Here is a 23054-nt window from a genome sequence, read left to right on the forward strand (position 1 = left end):
TGATATCGCTGTGTTTTTGTAATAAGGTCCTGAAACTAGGGAGATACTGATAAGGAGAGAGAGAAGATAAAAGTGAAAGCCTGAGGGTGACAGGTGAGGTGTGCTGATGATTTGATGTGAGTGCTTTCAGTTAAAAGAATCTCCTCCCCTCCCTCCCCCCCCCCCCCACTCCTTGGGGCTGTGATAGCGTGGTTTACGGGAGCAGGTGAGCTAGACAGGGAGGGGAAGTGATGAATTCTTTTCCAGGCAATGATAGTGGGATGTGATGACCGCTTACCCAAGCGCCCCAGGAAGCTGGAAACAAGTGGAAGGAGATGCAGCAGAAAAGTTCACGTTTGAAATGTATGGGTTAACAGCAAAGGAATAATAGTCAAATGCCGCCATGGCAACTTCTTAAGGAAGGTTTAGGCAGCAAATCTTCCCTCTTGAGAATGTCTATAATTATCATGGGCACAAGCCACAGCATTAATACAGAACAGATCGCTAGAGAAATTATTATGCGTCAGTCCCCAAGATAGGGATGTGAAATTCAGAGATAGGGTGATATAGCAATTTTCCTAACAGCCCCTGATTCATTGCTAGTCATGTTTCGCTAACTCCTTGTAAATCACTACGAAACATACCACTGTCTGGTGAAGGGTATATGTGCCCTTGGCCTTGCTTGAGCTATAAATGTGCTGTCATCACAGCTATGATTTCATTATCTCATTCACAAAAGTAGAATGTCAGCTGAGTAAATAATAAATATACATTCACAGTTCTGTTTCCAATACTTCGGGGATGGATATTTTGGAATTCAGAATAGTTTAGATTTTAAAGTTTAAAAATATTTAAAGTGTATGTTGCATAATATTTTCATTAGGGTCTTATAATTAAATAGAGTGATTTCTCCAGGAGAATGTGTCAATATTTAGATTGAGTCGGATAAATAAGCTGCCTAACATCATCTTAAGACTTCTTTTTTTTTAATAGAATGAACTCAGGCCAGGTTTTACCACCAAAATGGGTAGCAAAAAAAAACCGTATGCATTTTGGAGTTGTTTGAATTTGGGATTGTTGAGTAAGCATATGTAGACATGTTATAATTTCAGAAAGGAAAAAATTGAAGAAAAATAAGGAGGGCAGAGGGTTATTGGTGATACAGGGGTGGATGGTGGTGGGACTGAAAGGAGGATGGTAACAAAGACCTTGAACTAAAGGTTACTAAGAAGCAGCCTTATAATTGCAGAAGGGAATAGCAAGCATGAAGGCACCGAGGTGGGAATGAGCTTGGTCTCTATGGGGAACATTAAGAAGGCTTGTGTGACGGACGTGGCGAAGCAAGACAAAACGTGACAGGTGATTGGTTAGGGCGTGTGGTCAGACAGGGAGCGTGAGCCAGACCATCATGAAGCCTTGCTAGCCATGTGTTTATTTTCAGTGTAATGGGAGGTCAGCGGAAAGCTTTCAGCTGGCACCCCGTGTGCTATGACTTACATTTTTAAGAATTCTTTCTGGCTACAGGGTATCAACAAGGTAGTAAGGGAATAGAGAAGAGACATTTTAGGAGGCTGTTGTGGAGACCCAGGGGAGAGAATATGAGGGTTGGACAGAATGGTTGTGGTGGACAAATGGGTAAGTGGCCAGTTCCTAACCATATCTGATGATAGAGACTACAGAACTTGATATTTTGTATGTGAAATGTAAGGGAGAGAGAACCATCAAGGATAATTTTAAAGGATGAAGAGTGAATCTATGAAAGGTAGTACTATTTCCCAAGAAGGGGAAGACTGAGAGAGTAGCAAGTGCAAGAAGTGGAAGTCAAAAACCTAGAACTATTTTTGATACATTAGGATTCAGACAGTAGTTACTCATGTTATAGCCATGGACATACAGAAGTATAATTTGGCTACCATTTATTTCGTGATTAAAATGTGCTATGTCTTCTGGGCTCTTCGCATTTCTTAACTCATCAGATCCTCACAATAATTCTACAGACTTTTTACTGCTTTTATTTACATTTTACAGATTAGGGAACTAAAACATGGAGAACACAAATAAACCACACCAGGTTGCACAGTTAGTAAGCAGCAGAACGGATTGGAATCCAGGGCTCTGGCTCCAGAGCCTCGCCTCTTAGTATACTCTGTTGACCCTCGCCTTGTGTTTCTTGAAACATTCAGAATAAAACTTGCCATTGAGCCCTAACTGGTTTGGCACAGTGGATAGAACATTGGCCTGTGGACTGAAAGGTCCCAGGTTCGATTCCGGTCAAGGGCACATGCCTGGGTTTCGGGCTCCATCCTCCGTAGGGGGCATGCAGGAGATAGCCAATCAATGATTCTCTCTCATCATTAGTGCTTCTCTCTCTTTCTCCCTCTCTGTTCCTCTCTGAGATCAATAAAAATATATATTAAGAAAAAAAACTTGGCATTGTAATCGGGTCAGTTGTATAATGGTTAATAAGCAAAATTAAAAGATGAAGAAAAGGCAAATGTTAGAAACACTTTCATCCATTTTCATAATCTGCTTGCATTACCAGAAGAGTTTAATTTCTTCTATCTCCTTCATGGATTTTAAATCTGAGTTAGCAATTTTCAGTTTTCCACTCTTTAGAATTCATATGAACTTATAAAAGATGTCTGAGTTTTTAAATGCAGAAGGTTACTCAACTTGTGCAAATTAGAAGGGAACCTTTTGTGTTCTCATCTTCTTCATTCACTAGAGGCCCAGTGCATGAAATCCGTGCACTGGGGTGCGGGGGTGGGGGGAGCTCCCTCAGCCTGACCTGGGCCCTCTCGCAGTCCCGGAGCCCTCCGGGGATGTCTGACGGCTGCAGAGGCGAGAGAGGCTTCTGCCACTGTGCTCACCAGCCGTGAGCCCAGCTCAGGCCTTCTGGCTGAGTGGCACTCCCCGTGTGGGAGCGCACTGGCCACCAGGGGGCAGCTCCTGCATTGAGCATCTGCCCCCTGGTGGTCAGTGCACTTAATAGTGACCAGTTGTTCCACCATTGGGTTGATTTGCATTTAGCCTTTTCTTATATAGGATTAGTTCCCTCCCCATCCAACTTCTAGGCAATGCCATATACATAATAGGCACTTGCTTAATTTTTAAAAAATATTTTAAGTAAATGAATGAGAATAATCACTGTTGAAGTGATCTGTAACTGTGCACATTTCTGTAATATTTTCTGTGAATGGATTGAATTTTTTTAATGCTTTCAGATTGGGTTGAGTTTACTCCATATGAGATCGGCATGGCAAAATATGGTACTTTCATGACTCCTGACTTATTTGGAAGCAAATTTTTTATGGGGAAAGTTGTAAAGAAATATGAAGAAAACCCCTTGCATTTCTTAATGGGTAAGTGATCAAAATCTACCACTAGTTTGTCTGACAGATTTAAACTTTGGTGCATTCTCAGTTATTCTCTGTTTTTGCTTTATTTTAGGTGTCTGGGGCAGTGCCTTTTCTATATTATTCAACAGAGTCTTGGGAGTTTCCAGCTCACAAAATAAAGGTTCCACAATGGAGGAAGAATTAGGTATTGTAAAAATGGGCTTAAATTGATAACTATGCTATATTGATAAATTGCATTAACATGTATACATAGAGAAAATTAAATCAGCATAAAAATCGTAATTTCTAAAGTTATCGGTAATTTGGTTGAGTCAGCCTAAATTTTTCCTAGGAATAATATGTCCACTACTTAACTGCAGAGCCACATTCTCTAAGGGTAACAACAAGGCAGAGTGTATACTGCTGAAATGTTCTGACTTCATTTATACAAATGATCCTTATATCCCACTTATTATCAACTCTTAATTTTGTGGAAATGACTAACTCTTCTCTGAATTATGTGAAGATTTCAGGGGGAGGGGGAAAGAGAAGAGAATGAAAGTATCACATATTACGGGACTTGCTTCTGTGTACACTTTATCTGTTGAATAATCCAGATAAACCCAAGGCTTGTTATTTTTCCCCTCCAAAGGCAGGAAGAGAATAGGACTGAAATAACACATCTGAAGGTGGTTGCAACAATGGCTGGAGGCCAAGGAAAAGGAGACTGTTTACACTAAATCGTCCTGAGAATATTCTTTGGTGTGAGGCGTCCCCTTTGAGGCCAGTGGTCTGGCCGTTTATTTACTTGTTCTGTGTGTCAGACTTAGGGGGAATACGGTGAACTTGAGAACCCTGGTCAGCAGGATGCCTGTTACCTCAGATTACAGAAGGGTTTCCAGAAATGAGACCAGAGAGGGGACTGAGGGGAATCGTTAGACTCCTGGTGGCTCTTTCATCTGCGGGCCAACCAAAGTCTACCTCTTAAAGGGGTGTTTGTTTCCCCCTCCCTGCCCCCTCTCTCTTCTAAAGGAAGACTGAAAGGTAAATTGGACCAAAATTAGATAAATTAAAATGAAATAGATACATTTAGAATATTTAATTATTTATATCATAAAAATTTCCTTATGAAGAAGGCAATATTTTGGTGAACCATCTTCTTAAATGATAGTATCAAATATGACCCCAAAAATGTTTAAAGAAAGAAAATGTTGTCCTGCCTAAAAGACACCTAATGCATATAACACTGGAGTGGACCGTTACTTATATGCCCCCTCTTCTCTACAACAAAATTACCAGTATTTCTGAAATAGTCATGAACGTTAGCCAGTGAATATTTTCCTTTAATGAATTTCATATGTGTAATATACCAGTAAAATGAAAGAAATCTAAAAATTAAAAAGTCAATTTACTGCTTCAAGCATTTATTATCCCTTCAATTATATAATCTAGATCATTTAAATACATGATATTCATTTATAGTAAACATATGCAGAATAATATGTTATATCTATATTTCTCTGAGTTTAAAGCCCCCGAATGATTCTATTACTAAAAATTATGAATTTGGAGTCAGTTTCTTAAAAAAGTTGATTGACTAATGGAAGAAAAAATAAGTTACTATATAGAGAGTGGTTTTATATGTGTCCAAAGAAGTTTTGATTTTTCTATGAATGATGACTAAAAACAATGGTCTATGTACCTATAATTTAGGTACTTTTTACTTGAAAAAAAAAAAAACGAGTTATTGGTATAGCTTTTACTTCTGTCATTGTTTTAAGGATTTGTAGTTTCTATTTTAGTTTTTAAAACTACTCTCTTACTATGTGCTAAGGAAGCACAAATTCTCAGCACAAAAGACACATTTCAACAGAAAATTTTCAGTGTTATTGAAATTAAAAGATACCTTATATTAGGCACTTTCATTTATTTTGATGAAACGGCTCTGGAGCCCCCTGTAGATTTTGGGTTCACCCTGCATTTACCTTATTCACAAACACTACTTAAGCATATTTGATTGAAGAAAAAAATACTTTTGCATAATGAGAAGCTTCCTATAATCAAGCTATTCTTTCTGTCAGAATTAAGATAAACAAAAATTCTTCCCTTTAAATCATGAATGAATAAATTTTAAATTAATTTTTCCTCTCCTGGGAAATTTTGTTTTCCAATAAAAAATTGATCTAAATTCATGCCAATTATTGATTTAAATTTATACTAGTAATCTAGCAGGTCTCACTCTGTGGGTTTGCTGAAGTTACTTCCATATGGTAAATTTATATATATATTTTAAATGATTTCAGAGAGGAAGGGAGAGGGAGAGAGAGATAGAAACATCAATGATGAGAGAGAATTATTGATCAGCTGCCTCCTGGAGCCTGCTGGAGATCCAGCCTGCAACCTGGGCGTGTGCCCTGACTGGGAATTGAACTGTAACCTCCTGGTTCATAGGTCAATGCTCAACCACTGAGCCACACTATCCAGGCCCCCATATAGTAAATTTAATTGTGAGTCTTGGCACCTGAAATCCTTCAATTGTTTTCCTTTCTTTCCACAGAAAATATTACAGCAAAGCACATTGTGAGCAACGATAGCTCGGATAGTGATGATGAATCACAAGGACCCAAAGGTAAGAGTGCTGGGACCTTCTCTGGCAGAAGTCCGTTGGGAAAGGATGCTGCCTCTGACCTGTCACTCCAGGTGCTCATGGCAGTCTCTGCTTAAGGCACTGAGTGGTAGCCTCGTAGCTTTCAATTCAGAGAGAGAATTGATGCTGTATGTGCAATGAAATATGCAACACAGAAATATCCCTTCTTTCTTTTTTAATACCTCAAAAATATTATCAGTTGAACAAATGGAGAACAAACTGAGGTGTTAGAAATACTAAATTCTGTTTTAAATCTGATTATTGAACTGGGCTTTCAGCATGGAAATGGTGGCTTGGGAGTACCTTTAGTTGGCTTTTAAAAAAAAAATCTAAATTTTACCTTTGAAAAATATATTATTAAATAACATGTGAAAAATTATACTCTCACTCCTTCCTGAGCCTTTATCCCATTGCCAACATTCCATGTCTTAGGAAGGGAGCAAGTTGGGTAGAGCTATGGAGAACTCTTTGTTACGTGTATTACTTTGTGATATAAATGAGTTCCTTTACATTTTGACAAGACAGCTTTTAGCTTGGTGTGGATCAGGAAAGTCAGTGATGGAGTGAGCGCAGGGAGAAGGCAAGGATCTAGCATATTTGTTGCAAATGTGTGAAAACGGAGTGTTTTTACGTTTTGACAAAGTGTCTGACACAACCATATGTACAAAAACAAAACATAACAAACATCAAACAAACAAAAATTAAACAGCTTTGATAACAACTGGGTGAACATGTCCTATTAGAGTCTGAATACAGATTTTGTTTTATTTTTAATATATTTTATTGATTTTTTTTTTTACAAATTTTTTTTTTAAATTCTCTTTCATAACTGGGCTGCTACTTCCTCATAAGATGCGTCTGCGCACATCAGAGGTGCCTTCTCTGGGCAATGCAGCTACACAGGCCCGTAGCTTGCTTAGTGTGCAGCTTCTTGTGAAAATGTAAAAAGGGGACCTTCCTTGGGCAGACAAAGCTCTTGACCAGGCACAAGATGGCCAGTGGCGTACAATCTGGGCTTCAGGCCCTACTTGCCTACTGTCCTCCTGACTTACGTAGCCAATAATTTGCCTAAGTATATAGGGCAGCTCAGGTCATTAGGCAAGATCCCATTTGAAAGAACCCTGCTCTGGAAGGAACTGAGTCTAAATTCTGCTCCTTCATGTTGGTCATTTTACTTATTTTGGTTGTTCAGGTCTTTATTTTTGTTTTTTTAATTTTGAATTTCCTTTTAATGAAAGGAGCTAGCCAGTACACTGGGGAAAGAGAGTATATGCCTAGCATGTCTAGAATTAATCATGTCATGGTTTAGGGACTATCAAGTAGATGTAATAATGGTTTGTCACTTATTAAGTAAAACATCGATCAGTACATTTGATCATCTATGAAGTACTGGATGCTTATCTTGAGGCTGAGAAGTTTAAGAACCAATTGAATATGATTTTGGTTTGGTATCAGCCTAGATTGGAGAATGATATTCAGGATGTTTTTGATGATTTTTTATTAGATCTTAATATTCATTTATTTCATTCTAAATAGACTTTATTTTTTAGAGTAGTTTTAAATTATAGCACAATTGAGTAGAAAGTACAGAGTTCGCTTATATACCCTGCACTTCCCTCCCCCCACCCTGCACTCCCCCTCCACACACACACACTGCCTCTCCTACTATCAGCATTCTATACCGGAGTGGTACAACTGTTATAATTGATGAACCTACACTGATACATCATCACTACCCAAAGTCCAAACTTTAGGCTTCACTCTGGATATTCTTTATATTCTATACATTTTTAAAAATATAAAATGAACGTATCAACCATTATAGCATCATACCGAGTAATTTCACTGCCCTGAAAGTCCTCTATGCTCGGTTTCATCCCTCTGTCCCCGTTCCCAACTCCTGGCAACCACTGATCTATTTCACTGTCCTCAGAGTTTTGTCTTTCCCAGCATGCCGTATATTTGGGATCATATGCTATGTAGCTTTTCCATATTGGCTTCTCTCATTTAGTAGCACGCAGTCAAGTTTCCTTCATGTCTCCTCATGGTTTGATGGCTCATTTCTTTTGAGTGCTGAATAATAGTACAATGTCTGGATGTACTGCAGTTTATCCACTCATCTACTGAAGAATATCTTGGTAACTTCCAAGTTTGGGCAATTACGAATACAGATGCTATAAATATCCATATTCAAATTTTTGTGTGGATGTAAGTTTTCAACTCCTTTGGGTAAAAACCAAGAAGCGTAATTGCTGGATCATAAGATAGAAGTATAATTTAGTTTTGTAAGAAACTTTCAAATTACTATCTTTAGTGACTGTACCGTTTTGCATTCCCACCAGCAATGAATGAATGTTTCTGTTGCTCAACATCGTTGCAGCATTCGGTACTGTTAGTATTTTGGATTTGGGGCACTTCCAATAAGTATGTAGTGTTATCTCATTGTTGTTTTAGTTTGCATTTCCCTGATGACATGTGATGTGGATCATCTCATATGCTTACTTGCCATCAGTATATTCTTCTAACTGAGGTCTTTTGCCCATTTTTAAAATGGGATGTTTGTCTTAAGTATATTTTGGATAACAGTCCTTTATCAGATGTATCTTTTGAAAATATATTCTCCCAGTCAATGGCTTTCCTCTCATTCTCTTGAACTTCCTTCATTTTTATTCACACGATTTTGATTAAGGTCTTTAGGCATTTTTCAACGTTAGTTTCTTCAAACCTATGCTGGCATCACTTTTACTTGCTCTCATAGAATTGTTGTAATCATCAAATTAGAAAACGCGTACAAAGGGCTTTAAGTTGTAAAAGGCAGCAAACAGAAATAGCTTGTAAGCAATGGATATCATGTCTCTGTTGACCGCTGGGTTTGTGCCATTCCCACATATATCACAAGGAAAGGAGACCCTCTGCTGTTACAGAAGTGGAGTTTACCTCATAAATATTATAGCGATGATGATGATGATGATGAAGCAGGTCCAAATCTTTGGAAAATAATTGAATATCTTATTCATATCCTGTGTACCTAGAGATACAAATCATTCATTTTGAAGCCTGATTTGTTCTAGCAAAAGATTTTATTCGTCATTCTTGGCATTAGAAAAATGTAGGAGTAGGAAAGAGTATGTTTTTTTTTTTAGTGAATGTGTAGGCATCTGGATTGGTTCCTGAAAGATCACTTCATTTACTTGGTACAGTTAAGCTAATCTTTGTGAAAATAAAAACCAGTGTGTATTGTGGTTCATGTGTGTTTAGTTAACATTTATTGGAAATTATGAAGTTTGAGCATGGATTCTCTTTTCTCTCAAACACACACAAACACACACACGGTTTTATGTATATTTATATACAGAGTTCCCAGAAATCTGAGCAAAAGGGATTTAGTCAGGTGGGCATCACACTGTACCCTGCAGTGTTCTCAGATTTGGATTGTGAATGAATAATATTGACACTATTCTGTTGCTTCTGCTGCTACTACCACTGTTTCTACTACTAAATAGTGTTTATTAAAATTGAATGCAGGCCAGGCACTTTCCTAAGGAATTTACGTGAATGCACTCACTCAGCTAATCCTCACAACAAGCCTACAGAGTTTTCTGTTGAGGAAATGAAGGCTGAGAAGGGTTAACTAACTAGGAAACAGGGGCGAAGGGGTTGGAATCCAGGCAGTCTGACTATGGAGCCAACGCTCTGAGCGACTACACAGCATAGCTTCCCAGTAGTAGTGATGTGTGCATAGGTTTTAAGGAAGACGTGATTAAAAGCCGCTTCTTTGGGAAGATTGCTGAATTTTAAAACATTTTAAAGCATGTGTTTAAATTACAGAGTTTTAAAAGCCAAACTATAAGTAGCGATGAAATGACAGTTTATAAGGGTGTTTATTGAGCAGGAAATATATGTCGAATCCTTCCATTGTCTGTGTTCAGTTTACATGATTTCTGGAAGTTTATTAAACAGGAGAGAGAAGGAAACTTAGGAAATAAAGACAATACGGTACTGTGGATTTTCCCTGTGTGTGTGTGTGTTGTGTGTTTATTTGTGTTTGTGTAAATAAGGCAAAAAAAGAAAAGGACAGGGGAAGGGGAGAAAGAAAAAAAGTTTGCCTGGAAATCTAAGATTAGACCACGTGACACTGTCAACACTGCAATCTTAGACTAACTATAGGTAAAGGGTAAAGTAAGAACAATTTAAGGACAACAATAGTTAACTGAAATATTTAGTGTATTAATTTATGCACATAAACATTGGTTCAATCAAAAGCCATTGAGCTTCACTGTTAATTTTGACATTCAGTTGCCTAAAGAAGATTTTTTAAAAATGAATTTTGGAATCTGTATTATGATGCTTTCTTTTTCCTTAGGTACTGAAGCTGAAGATGCTGAAGAGGAATATCAAAATGATAATCAAGCAAGTTGGGTCCAGCGTATGATAATGGCCTTGATGAGTGACTCAACACTATTCAATACCAGAGAGGGACGTGCTGGGAAGGTGCACAACTTCATGTTGGGCTTGAATCTCAATACATCCTACCCACTGTCTCCTTTCAGAGACTTTGACACACAGGAGTCCTGGGAGGAAGATGAATTGGATGCAGCTGTCACCGGTAAGTACAGAAAACGTAACCCAGGGAAGCTAATTCAGGAGATCTTCCTTCCTTATTACTACTTACCCGTTTAGACTCAGTTACAAAAACATGCATTTAGTATGTGTAGGGCTTCAAATAACTGTTGTTGTGTTTGGTTTTTATTTTCCGAAAAATACATTGGACAGGAAGTAGCATAGTCATGTCAGCATAGAACATTTTCATTGCAATATTGAGATGGACCTTAGATCCTCTCTCTACTGGTCAAGTTTCCCTCACAGAAAACAGGAACCCCACTCTCTTGTTTAACTGAAAGGGGCTTAAAGCAGGAAATTAGATGTTTACAAAATGGTTCCAAGGCTTGGAATAACAAGCTCCTGACGGAGCTTCCAAAAATGATTTCAAAAACACATCAGAATAACCCCGGTTTGGTCAGTGTCGAGCTTATTCAGATGTATTGTTTACAGACCAACATTGCTAAAAATGATGGGAGAAGATTTGACTTTTGTGGCAAACAGTGCAATATTCAGATGATGTCTCATAGAACTGTACACTTGAAATCTCTATAATTTTATTAACCAATGTCACCCCAATACATTTAATAAGAATGCTTATGTTGTTTCAAAAACAAACAAACAAGAAACACAAAAAACCAATTGCATTTTAGACTGAACTTATTGAATGGAAAAGTGCTTTTTCAGGCAATGCCCTTACTAAGAGAGACCCTGTTTATCTCGCTCTGGATATTTCCAAGTTTTAGGATTACCATGTGTTTGGAATGAAAAGTTAAAACAAACGCCCCCACAACTGTGCCTGGCAATAGAAATAGCAGAAACATAACCTCTGCCTCATTTCCTTCCTCAAATCTCACGTGGGTGTTTCTCCTTGGCCAACGACCAGTCTCAGCAGATTCAGACTGGAGCTGTAAGGGAGTCTGGTAACCGTGGTCCTGAGCCTGACTCTCCAGGGCAGGGCAGTCAGACATGAGATGTCGTGGGTGGCGTGGAGTGAAGTTTGCCAGTCTGCAGTGCCCGTCTGGCTATTGTATCTGGCCCTCTGTTCTCAGAAACGTTAGTTAACTTCCTTAAGGCCAGCTGGCAAGAACCCACTCACTCTCGGCCAAATCCCAAGAATAATTCTTTTTATTCTTCTGTGCATCCGTGTTTCAAATTGAAAGTTAAATTTACCGTGGTGACTAATCAATACTAATAATCTTTCTCGTAATGATCCTGTCATCTTAAATTTTTCTACTTCATCACTCCATCATTTTTCCTTTAACCGCCCAAATGTCATTTCTGCCCAAGGACATTGACTGGATGCTATAAAAATGTCAATGGGATTTTTTTCCAAAAACTTTCTACTACTCTTTGTTTAAGCATCATACCTATACAATGGAATTAGAACAAGGCTTTCGATTTTGTTGTTGTTTTGGTAGTGCTGTTCCTGTGTGTTGCTTGAGCATAATGGAAATTGCAGAAAGAAAAGTTACCTCTGTTATTTAAACAAGAGGAGTAGAACTTACTATACCTCGTGTTATGTTTATGGCATCAAAGTCTCAGATAATAGGTTATGTCTGGTTATATACCTTCAATCCAAACCCTTTCCTGTACACTAGAATGAAAGTCGATTTGTGATAAAGTCAATGTCCATTTTTAAATTCATCCAAGGCCGCCCCCCCCAAAAAAAAACACACACACACCTGACGTTACAGTCCGTGACATTATTTTTTTAAGTTGTGACACTTGATTATATTCATTTCCATTATAACATCAGTTAAATGTGTCTTCTTTGGAAACGTAGGCTTTAAGGATGAATGATGATGGGCTTTCAAACAAACTTAGCTTTGTAGAGTATTTAGACTCACTAAAAAGGTTCTTTGGTAATTTTTACTCCACAGTAAAGGAAGATTACAGAAGATAGATCTCAACTTTGCCTAAAATGACTCAGCAGAGCTGGAGTGGAGACAGGCCTCTTGACATTCCTCAAAGCCTTTCCCTTCTGCTACACTCCCTTCCCCCTGGCCCTGGGTTTTATTAGTCATTGTCTTGCTGATGTAAAAATGGACGTTTCCTTTGTGTGTGCTTTATTACATCTGTTTTACGTATTGCTCCTTTGTGTGTGCTTTATTACATCTGTTTTACGTATTGCTCTGATCGCTTCACCCAGCGTGGCTCCTCTGTGGTTTGCACTGCACGCTTGCCTTCTGCACTCCACATTGTAACAACTTCCTGAGAGTTTTACAATTTTTTTAATGTAGATTCAGAAGTGTGATTTAAACAAGAGGAGTAGAACTTACTATACCTTGTGTTATGTTTATGGCATCAAAGTCTAAGACAATAGGTTATGTCTAGTTATATATTCCTTCAATACAAACCCTAGGGTTGCTAGATGAAATATAGCATTCTCAGTTAAGTGTGAATTTCAAATTTGTTGAGATATTTTGAAATGTTTTAATATAAAGTTGTTTTAAATTCATGATCTTTGGAAAGAACTTTACATTTTATTCCTTAGAGTGTCTCCTGTTAAAATTCTATTTCACTCACTTTGTATTTATCTATTTGAAAAAAAATGTACATAACATATTGATTTTAATCAGAAATCCAGATCAGTCAATGTCAAGTTTATTCAAATTTATTTACAGACTAATATTGCTAAAAATGACTGCATTTTCGACTGAATTTGTTGAGTTCAAAGGTGATTTTTCAGGCAATGCCCTTACTAAGATGTACCCTGTTTATCTCTCTCCAGTTACTTCCAAATTTTAAGATTACCATGTGTATGGGATGAAAAGTTAAAGGATTTAACATAAACTGTAGTCATCTTGGTTCATAATAGTTTTATTAAAACTCCTATGTATTATACAGTTAAAATACCATACCTTTTTATTTTTACACTCCCCACTTTGCAAAAAGAGAATTAAGGTTTTTATCTAGTCTATATATTATGTTGGGAAGATCTTACATTTTCGTTTACCTTATGATGTTTTTTGTGCCAATTAAAATATGGGCATCTTAGAATTAAAACCATCTTTCAACCTATAATGAGAAAAATTAGTACCTTATTTTTTCCCTATTTCTACACCTTGCAGACAATCTTTTGAAAACAAGAAAAATAACAAGATGATAAAACCCCCCTCCTTTGTTTACTCCAAAATAGTTGTATAAGGGTGGAAACTAATTTTGGAGGAGCTGTCCATTAGTTATATGACTTCTCTGTTTACTTTTGTGTTTACCCTGTTTGCTGTGACATACACCATCTGGAATAAGAAATTGAGACACGAGTTCATTCAGGCCAGAGTTCAAAACACAAACTTCCAAATATTTGTGCATCCCAAATGGAATCTGTGTGATATATTTATAAAATGACCTTCGGAAATGTTCACAGCTGACCCACTTTAAGGAAATAGTCATAATTATAAAACATAGCGTGTTTCCATACCTATCCAAAAAACGGATGAACTCATTTACGGGTTTGAAAACCATGTACGTTTTGAATTATGGGAGGATATGCTTCCATATTGGCATTTTTAAACTCCATGACGTTTTAGCAGATGTTATATATAAATGGGGTTCAAGTTCAAATAAATTTGGGAAAACCAACAACTTCATCCCCTTCTTCACAGTGCAATGGGATACTCTAATGAGTCTGAGAAGTTCTACTCAAAAGGGCCTCGGGTATAGCACTTTAAAAGCAGACTGGCTTACATTGGAATCCGGCTGGGCTATTTATTGGCTGGACATTCTTGAGCAGTTACTTAGCATTAGCCTCAGTAAACAAGGAGAGGAAAGTAGAGTAAAACTAAAAGCCAACAACCCTGATCCTGATGGAACTGCAGGTTAGTGAGAATGCAGCCATCTTCACGTTTTACTCCAAGTTCACTTACAAAATAGCATTAATAGTAGTATCTATGTGAGGATTAAGTAGCATCTTCATTTTTGAAAAAAGTTCTCTAAGTCCAAGGCACAGTAAGGAGAACAGGGAACACACAATACAATTGCCCATTACTATAAACCATTGAATCTTATATTTCTCAAACCTGCTTGATCATGGAATTCTTATTTTGTGTATAGAATATCTGGTAATATTTTGCAAAACTATATGCTTTGAAACGTACCTTTCCGTCAATTTATCTAGAGGTTGGAACCATGGTGTTTAGCTACATGCCAGAGTTGGGAATTGGTCCACAAACTAGTAATGATTTTCTCTCAAATGTAATCTTCGATTTAAAAGAGGATTATTTTCTTGAACTCCAATCACCTGGAGAGGTGCAGTGTGATACCCTTTCAGACTCTGCCACTCCCCAGTTGTACCACTTGAGAGATTAATTTATTCTATCTTCTATTTATAGATCTCCTCTATCTCACAGATCTGTAATAAGACTTAAATAAGATAATGTATGAGGTAATGTGTTTAAGCCAGCAAAGACCCACGTAATGCTAATAGAGGGATCATGCTGCACAGCTTACAATTAATGCCAAGGCCTGAAAAATGTACTTTCCATGCATTATCTTACTTAATCCCCCTGCAACCTTATTGGATAGATTCTTTTACCCTGATGTTACAGATGAAGAAACTAAGAGCTAAAGACAATCATTAATTTATCAGTTGCTGAAGTTGGAGTCATGCCCAGCTCTGTTTGTCTCCAAAGCCTAGCCATATGGAATTCTATCTTACATCCTATCTAATAAAAAGGGTAATATGCAAATTAACTGTCACTCCATCACAAAGATGGCGGCACCCATAGCCACAAGATGGTGGTGCCCAGTCCTCTCAGCCCTCCTGGAGTCCCCCAGTCCCGGGAGGGGCAGCTGCTGAGAGCAGGCAGCATGAGCAGGTGGAATGCTTGCTTCATCGCTGCAGCAATGAGGCAAGTATTCAATGCCCAGGTGTGGATGGGCCTCTGGGCCGTGGGTGCAGAGCGGCCAGGCCCCGCAGAGAGCTACTGGCGCATGGATTCATGTGCAGGGATAGTAGTCTTTATATAATAAATTATTTTTATATCCTAAGTAATGTTAAATGATTGTGTAATTCACTCTTCCTTTTTTCCTTTTAAAAGATCCTGATGAATTTGAGCAAATATATGAGCCTCTGGATGTCAAAAGTAAAAAGATTCATATAGTGGACAGTGGCCTCACATTTAACCTGCCTTACCCCTTGATCCTGAGGCCTCAGAGGGGAGTTGATCTCATCATCTCCTTTGACTTTTCTGCAAGGCCAAGTGACTCTAGTCCTCCATTCAAGGTAAGAAGAATTTATGTAGCATTCTATTATCTACCACATTCTTTTGCATGCCTTGTAAATATCTTAGTCCTCTTCTTCCAATTTCTTATCTCATTAGCCTATTGTCCACATTGTTAGGAGTACTCAAACCCTCTCCTGTTTAAAAGAACTTTTTAACGATACCCTGTGACCCACATTAAAATTCATAGTCCTGAGCAGGACAAGAATGATGCAATGTACCTGAAGTTCAAGAAACAAATTAGGCTGAGATTTGGGAATAAGCAGGAAAATGATAATTAAAACCATGCCTGGGCAACGTATTCTGTGAGAAGATAAGGGAACATAAAATAGTATCTTGAAGATTCAACAACAATATCAGGGGAAAAGGAGGCAGACTAAGGAAGTGAGTAGTGTTATGAAAACCAATTGAAGATATTTAACAAGGAAGTTCTTGGTGAACTGGCCAAGAGAAGTTTCAATAGGGTTGTGAGCACACAAATCATACTGCTGTGACTTGAGGGATGAGTGGAAATTAAGAAAATGGAGACAATTCTATAGGCTATCCAGGAAGAAGGAGATGGAAAATATCTGGAGAACAGAAACAGTGTGTGTATGTGGAGGGCTGGGTTGTTAATAGAAAAGACTTGAGCATGCTGGGAGTCATGAATGAAGATGCTATTGAAGAATGGAGAGATGACATATACAATAGGGTCACATCCCAGAGAAGGTTACAAGGGTGAGGGGATGTAAAAATACAGGTGGAGAGTAGTATAAAAACATCCGTATTGGAGCAAGAGGGAAGGGAGGAAATAACGGCTGTGGAAGGAGGTTTGTAGTTGGCCATGGAGAAGGGAAGTTAAGAAACTACTCGTCTGGTGACTTCTAACTTTTATAGGAATTAGTTATCTTTGTAGAATGAGAGGATGGGGGTAGTGAAGCCAGGGGCATGGGTAGAATAAAAGTCTGTCTCTGTGAAGAAATGAGAAAAAAAGGTCTGAATAGGCAATAGAGAAAGATTGCTGGGCTGCCCTGCGGCCTCACCCATTCCCTCCAACTGGAACACCTCAAACTTTCTCCAGACTCATCTTGAATGTTATCTTTCGTGACCTCCACAGGTATAGCTTCAGAATGAAACACTTAGTAAATTCTGCTAATACAGCAATTTTCGTGGTGTACTGCCTGTTCATTTACGTATATATTTATATGTGTGTGTGTTGCTTCCACTGTCTGTGAACTCCATGGGTACTCAAACACTATTTGTGTGTTTTTTAAATTTTGTATTTAGTCCTAATTGCCTTCTAAAAGCCAGCCAAAATATATAGGGAACATTTTTGGGGGGTGAATGAATGAAATGCTGTAAGAGGGATGGAGTTATCATCTACATTTGATAGATTAGGAAATGGAAACTCATAAAGATGAAGTGAAACAGTCCATGATCTTGAGTCAGGAAGTCAGTGGTAACCTTTGTCCTCTGACACTTGGTTTCCTTTCTATTACACTATGATTAAACTGCTCTCAAGACTAATAATGGTTATAACTCTCTAATATTCATAAAATCTCATATTTTAAAAATGCTTTCAGATTTTGTCTTGAGCCAGTTAGTAGCATTCAGCCAAGTAGATAAGGATTGGTGAGATAAGTGATCTCATCACATCCACAAATTAAATAAGACAACGGGCTAAAAAAGCTTAGCCCAGGACTTGCCTAGGGAAGTGCTAAGTAAGAAGTGGTCAAGCTGGACCCGATTGCAAGGCTCCACAATGAGAACTGAATGCTTTTTCCCATCACCAGCTGCCTCTGTACACACTGCACTGGAACTTGTTTCTGCTCTGTGAGCCGCAGTCAATGGTAAAACACGGTTCTTGATCTCCATAACATTTTTAGCTTTGGGGATGGCGGGAGAATTTTATACATAACAGACATTTTGAAGGAAACCAAGAAACTTACTGTAAAATAGTTATTTGGGTTTACATAAGTATTTAACAGTGCTTTATTTTTTGGATATAATTAATAAGGTTTAGAAATTGATGAGAAATATGCATGAAGTCCTTTGATAGGAGATTTGTATAAGGATACATCGGTGTGCATCAGAGTAGATGAGCAGGGAAATAAATGGGACAGGTTGGAAAAGTCACAGAGATGGTACAGAGATGGCAATGAGCACATTGGAGAACCTGGGCGTGATCTAATTAGAAGTGATAGATATAAAGCTCCCATTAGAAGGGCGTTAGGGGAGAATTTAAAATTGGATGATAGAAAAGAGAGACTCAGTGAAGGGTTTCCAGCAGAAAAAATGACTTCATGAAATTGGAATTTTAGGATGATTAATCTGCGAGTGGAGAGTGGAGGACAAAAGATTAAGATTAAGAAGGCTTCACTGTTATCCAAGCATAGGCTAATGAGGCACCGCGCCAGAGTGGGTGACTGTGAAAACCAAGAGCAGGCTGCCATGAGCAGCAGTGGGGAGGTGAATTTCAGTAGATGATTCTGAGACGACAGCTTAGAAGCTAGTTCTGGGGTAAATAACTATTGTTCATATCACCTACGGGAGTATAAAAATGTCAGTGCCATCATTTTATATGTAAGTCAGAGTTCCGCCACTTCTAAGAGCTGCTGTTGAAAGTTTTATTTATTTTTATTTTATGGTTTTATTGAATTTATTGGGGTAACATTGGATAATAAAATTATACAGGTTTCAGGTATACAATTCCATAACACATAATCTGTGTTCACAATACAATAGAGAGCCCAGAAATAAACCCATGTCTTTATGGTCAATTAATATTTGACAAAGGAGACAAGAACATACAATAAGGTAAAGATAGTCTATTCAATAAATGGTATTGGGAAAATTGGAAGAAAGTTTTAGAATATCGTTTTGTATCTCTAAAAAGAACCACTGTAGTTTGTTAGTTTGTAACTGTACTTTGATTCATTATTTCTAATTAGGAAGGATATGTGCTCATTGTAAAAAATTTGGAAATTTAGAATATATCTCAAGTGCTTCTGCTATTTGTAAACTACAGCTGCTGATATTTTGGTATTTTCTTTTGGTCCCTCTTATGCGTATGTATGAGTACCAGGATCAAATAGCTTTGCACACTACTTCTTTCTACTTAAAATTATATCAGGAATTTTTTCCCCATGCCAGTAAAAAAATTTAAACGTTATAAATACAGCATAATATTTCTATTGTGAATATGCAAAAAATTATTTAACAATGCTTTACTTTTTAGATATAATTAATAAGGTTTAGAAATTGATGAGAAATATACATAAAGTCCTTTGGAAGGAGGGGAGAAAAGCCAATATAATAACTGGATATATGCAATATGATTTTATTAAGGTGACTAAATCATGAATGATTTTCTATTTTTGAGACTGAAATATGAATGTCATTTGTAATTAAAAAAAAAAAAGCAAACCATAGCTTGGCTAGTGTGGCTTAGCATCAACCTATGAACCAGGAGGTCATGGTTCAATTCCCGGTCAGGGTACATGCCCAGGTTGCAGGCTCGATCCCCATTGGGAGGCATGCAGGAGGCAGCCAATCAATGATTCTCTGTCATCATTGATGTTTCTATCTCTCTCTCCCTCTCCCTTCCTCTCTGAAATCAATAAACATATATATTTTAAAAAACAAACCATAAATACTAGGCAAAATATTAGAACCATTAACTTTATTTCACAGCTACTATTATTAGCATTTCATAACTATAATTTTCAGATCTTGTCAGGGAGATAGAAAATGATGGATATCTTGGCTTTTGATAAAGGCAATCATTTTACTTATTATATCTGTATTGTAACTGGCCTTGAAAGTTGATGACATTAATGTCAGTGATACTGTTATTTTTTTAGATTAGTAGACACACACCCTAATAAATAGTTCAGATATAAAGAGCCTTATGAATCTCAGTAATACTCTTATTATTTGATTTTTACAAAGCATCTCTGTGTTTCATTTTGCCATTTCTTTTTGCTAAACATTTAATAAGTTAGATATATACCATGCAAATTTAGCTTTCCATTAGGGTCCATTCAGGAATTATTCTAATAGGATTATTCTTTAATGTTGGCCATGAATGTAAGCCAGGGTCTTCATCTACAAAATAATCAGATTGTGAAATTAGAAAAAACAAAACACCTTTGGATCTTTTGAGAAACAAGTAATGAAGATAGGAGAATCCAGAGCTTGCAACTAGATATTTTTCCCTTTCACCTTACTAAATTTTATGGAGAGAAATATATTAGAGTTATTGTGCTGTAAATTATGTTATTGTACATTATGCTGCCATATATCTAGCTCAGTTTTTCAGTGCTCTTTTAAATGCTTAATGACCAGAATCCAGAACAATGAGCTCATTCTCTTAAAAATAAAAGGAAAGAAGGAGGCAGAAAAGAAAAGAAAAGAAAGAGGCAGTGAGAGAAGGAGAACGTGAAGAGAGAAGGAAGGAACATTTGAGCCAGTCTTCACAAAATGAAAGAAGTAATGTATCTAAGTGAACTTTATCTCCCTATATTTCACCCAAGGTAAAAATTCCATTTAAACCCACAAATAATGGGAAAAGAATCAGTGTTTTTCCATATTAACTTGATTTATTTATTGACATTAGGGCCTGATCTTTGTCTTAGCACCTCCGCGTATGATTTACTTATGATTTTTAGATTGATTCACACCATCATGGCCAAACCAGACTTAGCTTTGTGGGCATCAGCCCACTGTGGCTGATAAAGAGAACCCCATGTTAGTAATTGCAGCTTTTACAGATTTACCTCTGGTATTGATTCCTGGGGTCACCATAACAACTCACCACCATCATGGCGGCTTCAAACAACAGAAATGGACTCTCTCACAGTTCTGGAGGCCAGAAATGGAAATCAAGGTACCCTCAGGGCCTACTCCTTCCAAGGCTGTACAGGAGAATTCTGCCTGGCCTTTTCCAGCTTCTAGTAGCTCCAGGCTCTCCCTGGTTTGTGGCCACACAATTCCAATCTCAGTCTCTTCCTTCTCCTCTTTGTGTGTAGTGTCTTGTCAGCACATATATTTGTTAGAAGGACATTTGTCATTGGATTTATGGCCCACCAAGATAATCTCCATGATGATCTCATCTTCAGACCCTTAACTTAATTACACTTACAAAAACCCCTTTTCCAAATAAGGTTATATTCACAGGTCCTGGGAGGTTAGGGCAATTTTTTTCCTAATTTCATTTTTTAATATATTTATTTCAGAGAGGAAGGGAGAAGGAGAGAGAGAAGAAACATCAATGATGAGAGCCAATCATTGATCGGCTGCCTCCTACACGCCCCCGACTGGGGATCAAGCCCACAACCCAGGCATGTGCCCTTGGCCAGAATCGAACCTGGGACCCTTCAGTCCGCAGGCTGATATTGGTCATTGAGGAACAGATATCTTGTGATGAATAGAAATATTCAACATTCATTTTCCATATATATATACACACACACACACACATATATACATATATGTGTGTGTGTGTGTGTATATATGTGTATATATATATGTGTATACACACACACACACACACACACACACACACATATATATATATATATTTAAGCTTTATTTATTTTTAATCTTTATTGTTGAAAGTATTACATATGTCCCCTTTTTCCCCCATTGATCTCTTCTAGGTGTCCTCCCCCCCAGGCCTTCATCACCCTATTGTCAGTGTCCATGGGTATGCATATAAGCATACAAGTTCTTTGGTTGATCTCTTCCTACCCACCCTTCCCCTGCCTGTAACCTCTTAGTGAAGAAGAACTAACAAGAACTGCAAAATGTTATGTAAATTCTACACACGATTAGACATAGAAAATTATTTTCATGCATGTTGCTTTACAAAGCTCTTGGATCCTAATACCAGCATGCTTTTATTAGAAATAAGAATGGCAAAAAACATAGAATAATGACTTCTAAATTATAGTTTCTATTTCTTATATCTTATGTTAGTTGCTTCAATAATTTTTAAAGATTCTGTAAATGTATTTACATATGTACACTTCATAACTTTCCATAATCTAAAAATTGCTTTAAAATAATGAGAAACATCTTAGAAAGTGCATATCCTAGGTTTGTATAGAGAAAATACTCATTTCTTATAAAGAAAAGCTAATTTATCATAATAGATAGATATAAATATATTTCTTATTTATAAATAGGTAAAATAAAAATATTCCATTCATACTATAGTTTAATTATATTTCTGTTATTTAGATTGTCTTCTGTCTTTCAAGATGTTTTATTAATTCTCAAAAATGAGCACAAACATTTTACAGAGTATTACTTTGAAGGATACTATCAAATTGTTATCTCCACAGAAAATCATTTTAGCTAGTACTGTGTAAATTTACCATGAATTAATCTCTGGAAATCTGAAGCATCTGAGGTGTCGAGTAACAACCAAGATGGATAATTATCCGAGAACACAGTTCTGGCATATTGCTCTAATTTGTGGAGCCACAATTTCTTTGCTCAATGCATTCTTTTCAAACACTCTTTTCAAACTCATCTGCTCTACTCATAGTCTGTGTCATTGTTTCTGCCTTTACAAGCAGAGAAATGAGACATCCTAGAGGAGATGGTTTTTCCATCCTGTAATCTTTATAGTCACTGGTTTTAATCGCTTCCACATCCGGATCATATAAGGAAAGGGAAAGTTTCCATCACTTCCGAATTCCAGCATGAAATATCTATCTAAAAATAGCCTGGTCTTTTACCTCATTCAATTCCCTTTTCCTCTTTCTCCACACATCCTTGGTCATCCTCTTGAGTCATGTTTGTAAACACTGGAAAGCTCTTTCTGCTCCTTAGTCTCACGCAATTGATTCACACTGTGAACTTTTGCTTTTATTTTGATGTTGAGGAGTCTTGAATGAATACCAGTGGTAGATAAGAAGCAACAAGCTGAGTAATTCAACTGAAGGAAGAAAAGGAGTCAGTGATAAAAGTTTTCTCAAGTTTCAAGCAAGAACGTGTTAATATGCATGGGATTTTCAGTGAAATAGAATCAAATAGGGGTGGGCAAAAGTAGGTTTCCAGTTGTGATTATGTGAAACACAGTTTATCCTTGTGTTATTGTTTAATGATTGTATTATTTTCCGTGTAAACAACTGTAAACCTACTTTTGCTCACTCTGTATTTAGTTTAGTAGTTTATGAAACAAATGCTTTAATGTACTTTAATGCTTGAATATAAGATTTAGTATTAAATCTTTTGTTCTCCCATATGTTTATTTCTTTGTAAGTGGTTTTGAGGGAG

The 23054-nt window shown here is 37.3% G+C and overlaps 1 protein-coding gene across 1 annotated transcript in view; it reads left to right on the forward strand.

Moving 5' to 3' along the window:
• PLA2G4A (phospholipase A2 group IVA) overlaps nucleotides 1-23054 on the forward strand; it is a 140551-nt gene that overhangs the window by 103943 nt on the left and 13554 nt on the right. Inside the window, exons 11-15 of the mRNA XM_028152192.2 lie at nucleotides 3204-3341; nucleotides 3430-3522; nucleotides 5875-5946; nucleotides 10328-10570; nucleotides 15606-15790. Of these exons, the coding sequence (XP_028007993.1) occupies nucleotides 3204-3341; nucleotides 3430-3522; nucleotides 5875-5946; nucleotides 10328-10570; nucleotides 15606-15790 (731 nt within the window). The remainder of the gene's footprint in view (nucleotides 1-3203; nucleotides 3342-3429; nucleotides 3523-5874; nucleotides 5947-10327; nucleotides 10571-15605; nucleotides 15791-23054) is intronic.

This window comes from Eptesicus fuscus, chromosome 22 (genome assembly GCF_027574615.1).
Source record: "Eptesicus fuscus isolate TK198812 chromosome 22, DD_ASM_mEF_20220401, whole genome shotgun sequence".
Classification (NCBI taxonomy): Eukaryota; Metazoa; Chordata; class Mammalia; order Chiroptera; family Vespertilionidae; genus Eptesicus; species Eptesicus fuscus.